Source organism: Musca domestica, unplaced genomic scaffold (genome assembly GCF_030504385.1).
Source record: "Musca domestica strain aabys unplaced genomic scaffold, Musca_domestica.polishedcontigs.V.1.1 77, whole genome shotgun sequence".
NCBI classification, from domain to species: domain Eukaryota; kingdom Metazoa; phylum Arthropoda; class Insecta; order Diptera; family Muscidae; genus Musca; species Musca domestica.
Window position 1 is genome coordinate 568042 of NW_026712400.1, and position 12597 is coordinate 580638.

The 12597-nt window shown below is 36.1% G+C and overlaps 2 protein-coding genes across 2 annotated transcripts; both read left to right on the forward strand.

Moving 5' to 3' along the window:
* Nucleotides 1–1442: 1442 nt before the first annotated feature.
* LOC131806480 (histidine-rich glycoprotein-like) lies at nucleotides 1443–4156 on the forward strand. The gene is made up of 2 exons (XM_059130594.1): nucleotides 1443–1536; nucleotides 3026–4156. Exons 1-2 carry the CDS (start codon nucleotides 1531–1533, stop codon nucleotides 3902–3904), a joined length of 885 nt encoding a protein of 294 aa, XP_058986577.1. The 5' UTR covers nucleotides 1443–1530; the 3' UTR covers nucleotides 3905–4156.
* Nucleotides 4157–9322: 5166 nt separating this feature from the next.
* Nucleotides 9323–10503, forward strand: LOC131806481 (histidine-rich protein PFHRP-II-like). Its single transcript, XM_059130612.1, has 2 exons — nucleotides 9323–9400; nucleotides 9467–10503. The coding sequence occupies exons 1-2, from the start codon at nucleotides 9392–9394 to the stop codon at nucleotides 10457–10459; spliced, it is 1002 nt and encodes a 333-aa protein (XP_058986595.1). The 5' UTR covers nucleotides 9323–9391; the 3' UTR covers nucleotides 10460–10503.
* The last annotated feature ends 2094 nt before the right edge of the window (nucleotides 10504–12597 follow it).

The window sequence follows — 12597 nt, forward strand, 5'->3', positions numbered from 1 at the left end:
TACCAAATTCGTTCCAAATGGTGGGGGTATTCAAACTTCGGCCTGATTGGTTTTTTGATTACTTTATTATTCATCGTTTGAATTTTTAACAGAATGGTGTCAAATTTTGTACTGGTCGTACTAATGATAATTATTTTATCTGGCAGAAAAATATCGAACGTAGTTTCTTTTACTTGCTCTACCATATGGTCGTGGTAAATCGATTGAGGTAATATACTCTTGGACCCTAACTTTTCAAAATTCTACACCACATTTTGGTAAAGTTATTAGCACTATCCAACGATGCCATCATAGATATTTTGGCTAAGAATTACATGTTGTCTAAGAATTATATGTTGTCCCCAATTTATTTAAGTTAATATGCATAGTTAAGTTTATATTGCCGAACGACTTTGCCAACAAGTAATTCCCTTTGAGGCAGCTAACAGGGCAATAAATATAGAAATACGTTACATTGTATTTGGTTGTAAAATTATATAATCTGCACTGGCATGTCAATCACCGGCAATCAGACAAAATGATGTTGCAATAGCTGACCCTTTTCGGATCGTGCAGTTTTTATATAAATGCTTAATCAAACACTATTCTCCACATCAAAATTCTTGTCACTACTTATTTTTATTACCAAATCGTGATTTATGTTGTGCGTGTACACTTTTTTTGTCAGAAGACAAGACAAAACGCACCCACAAACGAACATATAAAAGAGAATATGTCTGGGATAAGGGAAGTATACAAGCGGTACCTTGTGTCAAGGTGAACAAGCTGTTCCCACAGAGTGTAGTCTGACCCATTTAACCGAGTTAGTTGAGTGGACAAGGTTAGCTTGGAAAACACTAACTGTGTTTTTTTTCTTGGTTTCCATTTTTATGGCGCAAAGGAAGTGTTAACCTTCAACTGTTAACTAACTAAGCAACAGTTAAACTGCATAATCTGCTGTTAGGCAATGCTGTTGGTATTTACCCAATAAAGTTTATTGACATTTCTGGCTTTGCTTCGTTCCATCACATCGACCAGCGACAATTAATAAATTTGTCATGGCTTTCTTTAGTGACGTTTGCCGCTACTGTGGCCAACAATGACCAATAAACTAGACGTGCCCACCGCAGCGAACAGTTAGTTATTCGCAACGCTGGCATGGTTTTTGTGGTAGTTAAAACGTTACGATTTGGTTTTGCATTTGTATAAACCTATACTTAATTATGCCGGTCACATAATCGATGCGTAAGTTTATATCACTTTCATTGTAATTTCGATTTCATTGCACCGCATATTTTACACAATTGCCATTTTTTTTTTTTTTTTTTTGGTTTTCGGAATTACTTACAACTAACTAAGCCAATCAGCTGTTCTGCCCGGCAAAGAAATTGGCCAAAAATATTATGGTTTTGGTATATAAATGCGAAGGTGTTTCTGGTCAACTATTCAGTTTAGCACTAAACGTTAAACAACAAAAAAGAAGAGTTCGTTCAAAGTTAATTTGTGATTTTTTAAATTGGGATTAAAAATCTTAAGCGTGAAATCGTAATAATGAAGGTACGCCCCATGCAATGAATAAAGCTAAATCGAAATATTGTGAATAATTTCAAAATTGAGACGAATAAATGAGTGAAATTCGAAAATGTTAAAAGGAAGCTTAAGTGGCTGTGGGAGTGGAGCAGAAAATAAACAACAAAACTAAAAAAGGATATCTATGGAGAACAACACACATTGAAGCGGCGAAGCAAAGTGTAACCCAATTGTTTTTGTGACAAAATCTATATTTTTCAAACGAATGAAAAATGGACATCTGCTATCCTGTTCCTTTGCCGAAATTGACCATTTTTAGTTAAAAGTTGATCAAACACCAATATAAGAACATAGATAATCGAAGAACTCAATAATTCAAAATTATATTGCTCATTTACTCTAAGAGTTTTATAACTCAAAACAAGTATTTTTGAAGTTATCAATGCAGAGTTCCAGTCAACATTCTACACCATATTGTGTAAAAATTTCATGAAAAAAATCACAAGAAAAATTGTCCTGTTTAATCTTGCATATATTGCAAGCTGCAATTTTTTATGTACGATTTAAACCAAGTTGGTTAAAAAGTATATCGGAAGGTATCGTTATATGGGGGCAATACGAAGGCGTGGACCTGCACATACAATCTTTTTGTCATAGGAAAAATACCAAATTTAAAACATTTCCGATAAATAATGTCGCTTAAATCGCCAAAATACCGAATATCGGTAGGTATCGTTATATGTGAAGACGTGGACCTTCACAGATTATTTTCTATCATAAGCTTTGGAGCCCATTGCGAAATTCGAAAAATTCCAGTCTATAATGTCTCTATAAATTATATAGGGGCTATACCTAGACCTAGAAGAAGACCTAGACATATATGTGCAATTTTCTGTCATAGGATATAGTACCCATTAGGAACTTAAAATTCCAAATTTGAAATATTTCCGGTGAAAGTGTGACACAAATCATCAAAATCCCGAATATAGGGAGGTACCGATATACGTAGACCTGGTCCTGCATAGACTATTTTTATCACAGGCTGTAGTATCTACTAGCAACATCAAATACGAAAATTCAAACAATTTCGGTGAATATTGCACCTTAAACCGTCAAAATACCGAATATAGGGAGGCCTATACAAATTTAGGGGGACCTATACGAAGACCTGAACCTGCATAGACAATTTTCTGTCATAGACTGTAGTTCCCATTACAAACTCTAAATATGCTAAAATCGTCAAAATATCAAATATTGAGAGTCTTTCGAGAAGTTACAAACGGGATGACAAAGTGAATATACCCTCCATAGTATGGTGGAGGGTATAAAAACAGAGCATTTATTTAATCCCTAGGTTGAAAATTTATTTTGAAAAAAGATTTTAACGTTAGTCTAAATTTTGGAATCTTGGAGCAAATGTTCAAATAGAAAGTTTAACCATTTTTTTCAAATTATCATAAATTTTAAATATCATCAATATTACAAAAGCTTAAATTTTAACCCTCTTCCATTCCAGGTCTTCGCATGTGTCGTAGCCCTTGCCTTGGCTGCCACAGCCCAAGCTGGTCTCCTGCCCCATCATGGTGATGCTCATGTAATTGATCATGGTGTTGTTCATCATGGAGATGATTTCCACCATGCCGATATTCACCACAGCAATGGCATTCATATCGGACATTCCGCCCAGGTAATCGTTGACGATCATCATCATGGCGTTGATCATCATCCCGTGTATCATCACACCGAACATCACGCTGCCGTTGATGTTGTTCACCATGATGCTGGCCACCATGGTGTAGCAGCTGTTGATGTCCACAATGCACCGGCTGCCAAGATTATCCATCATGAACCCATTCACAAAGTGGAACCTGTACACCATGTCACCAAGGTGGTGCATCATGAACCTCATCATTTCTTGCACTACACCAAACCAGCTGTCGACCATCATGTTGTGCATCAAAATCATCATGTCGATGAACATCATCATGCTTCCGATTTGCATCACACTGAATTGCATCATGGCGATGCTGCTCATCACGGTGATTTGATCCATCACGGTGATGTTCATCATGTCGGTGCATTCCATCATTCTGGTTTGGTGCATCATGCCGATGCTCATCATCACGCCGCTGTTGTCCATCATGGGGATGTTCATCATCATGCTGCTGTTGTCCACCATGCTGATGCTCATCATCACGGTGCCATTGTTCACCACGGACACGATGTCCATCATCATGCCGCATTGGTGCATCATGTTCCAGTTGTCCACCATCACAAGGCCATCGTTCACAAGGTGTACCCTGCCCATCACACCCACTCTGATATCTTGGCCATTGCTAAGCATCATTTGCACGGCAAGTTTGGCAAAGTGAAGATAACCGAAACCCATTATTAAACGATTTCAACTCCCTCCAAAGAAAAACCAAAACCCTTCCCCTGCAAAACAAATATCCCCTCTTCATAACTGTATTGTTTTCACATTCATAATTTATTATACGAACGAACTCTCATCGCCAATCCAAAATGAATATCTATCATAATTTCATTCATGATCACAGATCATTCAAAATCGTATTACTATTGTGTAAATAATTTCCCATTTTAGAAAAATAATTAATAAATTATACAAAAAGTATTATTTTCGAAATGTTATTGTTTTTCATTTATGTTAATATTTTTAAATCGACGTCAACTGTAAATAATACGAGTATGCCAGATCTAAGTTAATGTCAACTTTTAGGCTTCTCTAATCGACTTCAACAAAAATAAGTAAAAAACCAGCTAAGTTCGGCCGGGCCAAACTTTCAATACCCTTCATCATAGGGACTGATTTTAGGGCTAAGCAGAAGCCTTCCAATTTGGATGGTCATCAGATAGTATTTAGACGTTGAAAAAAATTTGGGGTAAAACGAAAATGAAAAAATCGAAAATTTGCCTTAATCCGTGAATCCCGGCGAAATCAAAAATACATTAAAAGGTCGCTTCTGACCATTACAGTAAAACTGATAGCCAAAATATCTGATATTTGGCAAAGTAGGTATAGTCTAAATGTAAAAGAAATTGATGATAGTTATTCCGCTTACAAGGCAAGAACCACTGATTTTAACAATTCTCACCAATTCGGAAATATCCCTTGCCAGACAAGGATAAAATCTAAGAAAAACGCATAAAAATATGCCTAAAAAAAGTGAATATTTTTATACCCTACACCACAAGGTGGTCAGGGTATTATGTCTTTGTGCAGTTGTTTGAAACAGGCAAAAGGAAACGAGAAGAAACTATGGGTCTCCTTTTGGTGATCTGCATAGAATCCCTTTCTGAGTTGATTTATGCATGTCAGTCCGTCCGTCTGTACATGTATTTTTGTGAATAAAATGCAGGTCGCATTTATTATCCGATTGAGTTGAAATTTTCCAAACAACATTTGTTTGGCCCAAGGACGAACCCTATTGAAATTGGAGATAATCGGTAAAAATTTAGATATAGCTTCCATATATATCTTCGTCCGATTTGCATTTTATTGTGCACCAAACGTGTAATATCAGCCCGAATAGTATGGAATTTCGCACATACAACCAAATTAGGCCTGAAAATGAGTATGCCAAATTTGATCGAAATCGGTTCAGATATAGCTATAGCTCCAATATATATTGTTCATCCGATTTGTTATTTTTGTCCTCCGCAGCCGTAAATATATCAAATTCAGTTCAGAAATACCTTTGCTAAATTTTATCGAGATCGGTTCAGATTTGGATATAGCTCTCATACATAACTTCGTCCGACTTACATTTTATTGTGCACCAAACGTCTAATATTTGCCCAAATGGGATGGAATTTGGCACATACGACCGAATTGAGTCTAGAAGCTAGTATACCAAATTTAGTGAAGATCGGTTCAGATATAGCTATAGCTCCCATATATATTGTTCATCCGATTTGTTGTATTTGTTACCCACAGCCATAATATGCACTCCGTAACAACTATATTCAGGAAAATATATCAAATACAGCCCAGAAATATCTTTGCCAAATTTAATCGAGATCGGTTCAGATTTGGATATAGCTCCCACATATGTCTTTATCTGATTTCAAATTAATTTTAAACCAAATGGACAATACAAGTCCGAATTTAAAAGATACAAATGCTTCGGCATATTTAGTCCTTTGAATTTTAAATTATAATTATAATCATAGCGTGTATGATTGAATTCTCCCATAAAAACTTTTAATTGTTATGTGGAGCTCAACTAAATTAACAAAGTGGTGTAGGGTATCATAAAATCGGCCCCGCCCGACTTTAGGACTTTCTTTACTGGTTTCTTATATTTTTTGATCATAATTTTATCGCATGAGATTTTTATACCATACACCACATGGGTATTATGGGTATTATGTCTTTGTGCGGTTGTTTGTTACTTTTGAGGATCTTCTGCCCGTCCATATATTCTTGTGAACAGAATATAGGTATTTATTATCCGATTGAGATGAAATTTTCCAAACAATATTTGTTTGGCCCAAGGACGAACCCTATTGAAATTGGTGATAATCGGATCAGATTTGAATATTGCTCCCATACATCTTCAACCGATTTCGGGTTAATTGTGCACCAAATGGCTAATATATGCCCAAATTACCTGTATTTTAGCACATGCCACCGATTTCAGTTTAGGAGCAAATAATTCAAATTTGGAGAATTTGAAGAAAATCGGTTTATATATAGTTATAGCTTCCATAGATATGTTTCATCTGATTTCAAGTCCCTCACATGCTTAATATTCATTTCAGAAAAATGATATTTGGTATCGGACATCAGATACTGCTCGAAAATATCTCTGTCAAATTTTATCAACATCTGTTCAGATTAGGATATAACTCCCAGATATGTCTTTATTCGATATCAGGTTTATCATGCACCAAATGGCTAATATCAGCCCAAAGAGCCTGAATTTTTGCAATTACCATGAATTTATCCTATAAACCAGCACTTCAAATTTGGTGTAAATCAGTTCAGATATAGCTTTAGCTCCCATATTACCCGATTTGGGGTTTAAAGTCCCTCACAAGCGTAATATGTGTTCCACAACAGTGATTTTTAGTATCAGATAACAGATACAGCTCCGAAATAAGTGTATCAAATTTTGTCAAGATCGGTTCAAATTTCGATATATATCCATATATATCCTCAACCGATTTCGGGTTAATTGCCAATATCAGTCCAAATGAGCTGAATTTTGGCATATCCGGCCGAATTCAGTCTAGAATCAAGTACTTTAAATTTGGTGAAAATCGGTTCAGATATAGCTATATCTCCCAAATATGTGTTTCATCTGATCTGGTGTTTAAGACCCTCGTAATATGCATTCGACAACAATGATATTTGGTACCAGATATCAGATACAGGTTAGAAATGCCTCTGCCAAATTTTATCATGATCAAGATTGCAACACTATATGTTTGGAGGTGTTATGTTCATGTAGCATATTATGTTGCATGATGGTAGGGTTATGGTCAGAATTGAAGCCTTTTGTTTTTGAAGATATGTATTTAGGGGTTCAAATAGACCAAAAGACTAGAAACTGTCTAGCTTTTGCAGCTCTACAGTTCTCAACTAAGGACCAATAGACATGAAATTTTTTATGAAGTTAGAGCTTTGGACAGCGTTTTAGATGATCGCATCGTGACATGTAATAAAAAAATCAGAAATACATGAAAGGCGCATCTCAGACCTTCAGATTGATGCAACAAATTCGATCATAAATTGTGAATTAAGCCTTAAATTTTCTTCAAATTTTACTATCTCAAAATTTTTACTAATAAATAGACAGCCCACCCCTTGTTGCTACCTTTCCCGCAAAGGCTCAATAATTATATTTCTTAAAATTTGCAAAACAAGACTGATATTCTTTGAGTATCTAAATCTTTCTCTCAATTTGATGTGAATATGGATTATATCGGCCACTGCTTCTCGTATTTTCGCCACAAAAGCTTCATTTTTGAATAACAATTATTCGCATAAATTGGAAATAAATGTTCAATTTTGTTAAATTTGTATTACTATTAGACGAATTGGAACACGTCGGTCCACTATATCTGGAAAAATCATTTCAATCTTTTTCATAAATAATTTTAGCCACATTTTTAAATGGAATTGTCTTAAACGAGTCCCTTGTGAGTACTTTACTCCCTGAAAGAGAATTGTATATATAGGTCCACTATATAGTATATCCCCCATATAAAGGTACCTCCCGATATTCGGTATTTTGATGATTTTAGCCACATTTTTCAATGAAATTGAGTTATTTGTAAGCACTTTATCTCCTGAAAGGGAATTGTCTATATAGATCCACAATATCGTATATCCGCCATATAACGGTACCCCCGATATTCGGGATTTTGATGATTTTTACCAATGGAATTATCTTAAAATCCACACGAGGAATTCCTTGTGAGTACTTTATCCCTTAAAAGATAATTATCTATATAGGTCCACGATATCATGTAGCACCCCTATAACGGTACTCCCCCACATTCGGTATTTTGATGATTATAACCACATTTTTCAACGGAATTCTACACTAGAAGTTCTTTGTGAGTACTTTGCCCCGGACATGCATGTGTCTATATAGGTCCACAATATCGTATATCCCACCATATATCGGGAACTTCAGATTTTGGGTATTTTAAAGGTTTTAACAAAATTTTTAATGGATTTTATTTCTTTGAATTTTCTAATTCGTTTCAAATGTTGGAGAGTATACAAAGTTCGGCCCGGCCGCTTTTGCTTTTTTACTTGTTTTTCGTGGGCTGTACTACCTGTTACGAACTTCGAATACCAAATTTGAAACAATTTGGGTAAATAATGTCTCTAAGATCACCAAAATGCCGAATATCGGGAGGTATCGTTATATGGGGCCTATACTAAAACGTGGATCGACATGGCCCATTTACGAACTTAACCTGCCTACTGGCAAGGTACACATGTGTGCAAAATTTTTGCCTTTTATCTCAATTGGTTTGAAAGATGGTGTGATTACAGCAGACTGACGGACATCTCTAAACTGTCTTTTACGCAGTTCTAGAATATATATACTTCATAGGGTCTATCATGAATATTTCTAGGAGTTACAAACGGAATGACAAATCTAATATACCCACCATAGAATGGGGTGGGTATAAAAAGTATGGGAACACAACTATTATTTCAAAGCTCAATATTAAATAAATTTGCCTACAGTTGATTCAGATAAATGTTTGAGATGAAATCAAAGTTCTAAGAAAAACGTTGAAATTATTACTAGTAATAGGTCTCGAATCACCCCAAGTGCATTTAGTTACAGCTCTTACAAATTCACAACAGATCTACTATACCATATCACTTCATCGATTGATTAGGTGTCGGAAATATGTTTTATGTGTGGGAGGTAAGGTTTTGTCGTAAATGACCTTGAAACTATCGAAACTAGTCCATAATTACATTTTCATGTCACATCAAGTCAGTTGGAAGCCAAATTCACACACACACTTTAATTATGCTACGCACATAGCTCTGGCAACAATGATTTCCACAACACCCACATCGCTATCACCTATCTATCGCTCCCGCTCGATCATCCGTATCTATGCATAGCGAAGTTATGCATTTGGGTCACTTTTATGATTGGTTCACTGTAAATGCTGCCGACTCGACCCATTGAAGTCAATTGAAATTTGAATCAGCTATCCTGCAGAAAGATATTGACCAAATATATTCAAGCATTTTTTCTGCTATTTAAATGCAAAGTTTTGACGAATTAGACATCAGTTTAGTGTTTGACATCAAACAAAGCATAGAAAACGAAAAATTGTTTATATTAAAACGTGTGGAATTAAAAGTGTAATTTTTATGATGAAGGTGCGAAAAGATTTGAAATACTTTGAAAGGATTTTATAACTCAAAATATATTCCATTGCCCTCAAGGTATTTGCTTGCGTTTTGGCTTTGGCGGTGGCTTCTGCCCACGCCGGACTCCTGCCCCATATTGGTGATGGTCACATTGTAGATCACGGTGTTGTACATCATGGTGCTGATTTATTCCATGGCGACCTTCATCACAATGATGGTATTCAGGTGGGCTATTCATATGACCTTCCAGTGGAGGCACATCATGCTGTTGTAGACCATCACGCTTTGGATAACCATGCCGTCATTGATCATCACGGCCTTGACCATCATACCGTTGTTGATCATCATGCTGTTGAACACCATCCCGTTTACCACCATGCCGATCATCATGCCGCTGTAGATGTTGTGACCCACGATGCTGGCCATCATGGTGTTGCTGCTTCAGATGTTCAAAATGCCCCTGCCGACCAAGTCATCCAACACGAACCCATTCATCAGGTTGAACCCGTTCATCATGTCACCAATGTTGTACATCACGAACCCCATCACTTCCTGCACTACACCAATCCCGTTGTTGATCACCATGTTGTCCATCAAAACCATCACATCGACGAGCATCATCATGCTGCCGATTTGCATCATACCGAGTTGCACCAAGGAGATGTTGCTCATCAGGGAAATTTTGTTAACCACGTTGACGTCCTTCATCACGGAGATGTTCATCATGATGATATCGTCCTTCACGGTGATGTTTATCATGCTGGTGTCCACCATGCCGATGTTCTCCGTCATGCCGGCGTTCATCATGCCGATGTTTTGCACCATGCCGGTGTCCACCACGCCGATGTTCTTCATCACGATGATGTTCTCCACCATGGTCATGATAATCATGCCGCTGTTATCTATCACGCCAATGTTCATGAACATGCCGCTTTGGTACATCACGTTAAGCCCGTCTACCATCATCACAGCCATGGTGTTGTTGTGCGTAAAGTTTACCCCTCCAAATACCACGGTCATTTCATTAGCAAAATTCCAAAAGTGAAGGTTCTTAAGAAATTCTACTAAATGTTCTTAAATTTGACCAAAGATTAATTCAATGCATTTGATACCAAAAAAGGCAAATGGCGTACCAATGTTCTTATCATTATTATTTTAAATTATTGAAATTCCTTCATACGATTTAGAGCACATCTTCTCATTCGATTCAATAGTTTAGAGATTAAGTGTCACATCCCTATAAAGTTAATAAAACATCCTATTTAAATTATTAAAATTTATTTTATTTTGTTCATATCAGGCATAGCAATATGTTCTCCAATTTTTTTTTTTCAAAATAATTATATTGAAAATCATCTACATATTGGTCGGTCTTGTTGGCAAATATATCAAATATTTGGTAGACACATGTGTCACTTTCGCCACTACTAGTAAAAATAAGTACATACCCTCTGCAATGCCAATAAGCTTAGCAGTAATGAGTTATTTACTGAGGCAAGGCAAAATAACTTATTTTTATTTTACCATGTAATGAGTAACGCCACAAATGAGGTTAATTCAGGGCAGTATTCTATGTCTCTGAAAGTTAGCTTAGACATTTATACTACTTCTAATATGTTTGGTTTTGAAAATGGGACATATTGGTCCACGTTTCGGTCTGGACCCCAGATAGCGCTACAACCTGCTTTAAGTTAAGAACTGACAGAATCTCTCCCTGTTAAATGTTGTGAAAACAAGTCCACTATTATATATAGGCCCATATAACAGGTCCGTTACGATAAATTTAACAGAGAAAATAACATAGCTATGTTAACTTAACAGAGCTACATAAAAATTGTTGTTCCTTAATATTTTTGTTTTTTAATTACTTATCGTATAAAAACGCTAACAAAATGCATTATATAATCATAATTAAATTATATTCCAAAGATTGTAAGGCAACATACACCCATTACTTGTAGCACAATACTATGTGCCAAGACAAGTTTACACCAAACTGTGCCTTCCAAGACAATTCTGTCGGTACAATATGGGTATCTACGGAAAGCTTAGGAAGTCTACTATCAATTGGCATTGACAAAATTATAGAAGGTCTGGCCAATTTCGAGGTATATGGTTATTTCTGGAGGTATCCTTGGAACAGGATAACTCCATTGGTCAATATGCCTTCCAGGACAATTCTGCCGGCACAATATGGATACTTACGGAAAGCTTATGAAGTCTACTATCCATTGGCATTAACAAAATTATAGGAAGGTAAGGCCAGTTCCGAGGTATATGGTCATTTTTGGAGGTATCCTTGGAACACGATAACTCAATTGGCCAATACGCCTTCCAGGACAATTCTGCAGGAACAATATGGGTACCTACGGAAAGCTTATGAAGTCTACTATCCACTGGCATTAACAAAATTATAGGAAGGTCCGTCCAGTTCCGAGGTATATGGTCATTTCTGGAGGTATCCTTGGAACAGGATAACTCCATTGGCCAATATGCCTTCCAGGACAATTCTGCCCACAATATGGGTATCTACGAAAAGCTTATGAAGTCTACTATCCATTGGCATTAACAAAATTATAGGAAGGTCCATACCCATATTGTACCGGCAGAATTTTCCTGGAAGGCACAGTTTGGTGTAAACTTGTCTTGGCACATAGTATTGTGCTACAAGTAATGGGTGTATGTTGCCTTACAATCTTTGGAATATAATTTAATTATGATTATATAATGCATTTTGTTAGCGTTTTTATACGATAAGTAATTAAAAATCAAAAATATTAAGGGAAAACTATTTTTATGTAGCCCTGTTAAGTTAACATAGCTATGTTTTTTCTCTGTTAAATTCCTGGCTCTAGTTAAGTTCGGAATTTATCGTAACGGACCTCCATATAACGGTCCTTCCTAATCTTAGGTTTCCGAAAAGCTTTCTTCAAACTTATTATTTAGTATTTTGTTTCTCAGAGATGTAGGTTCGCCGGGTCGAACTTTTAATACACACCACACCACAAAAAAAAAAAAAAAAAAACAAAAAAACCAAAAATAAAACGCGTTAAAAATAGCGAATGTAGCCATTAATTAGGGTCCATAATAATGTATCTAAAATCATCAAAATACCAAATATATATATACAGGGGCAGATGAAAAATCTGCAACAAACTTCAGACTGCTGTCATTTCTAAGCCACTCGTCCGCCAACTTTTAACATT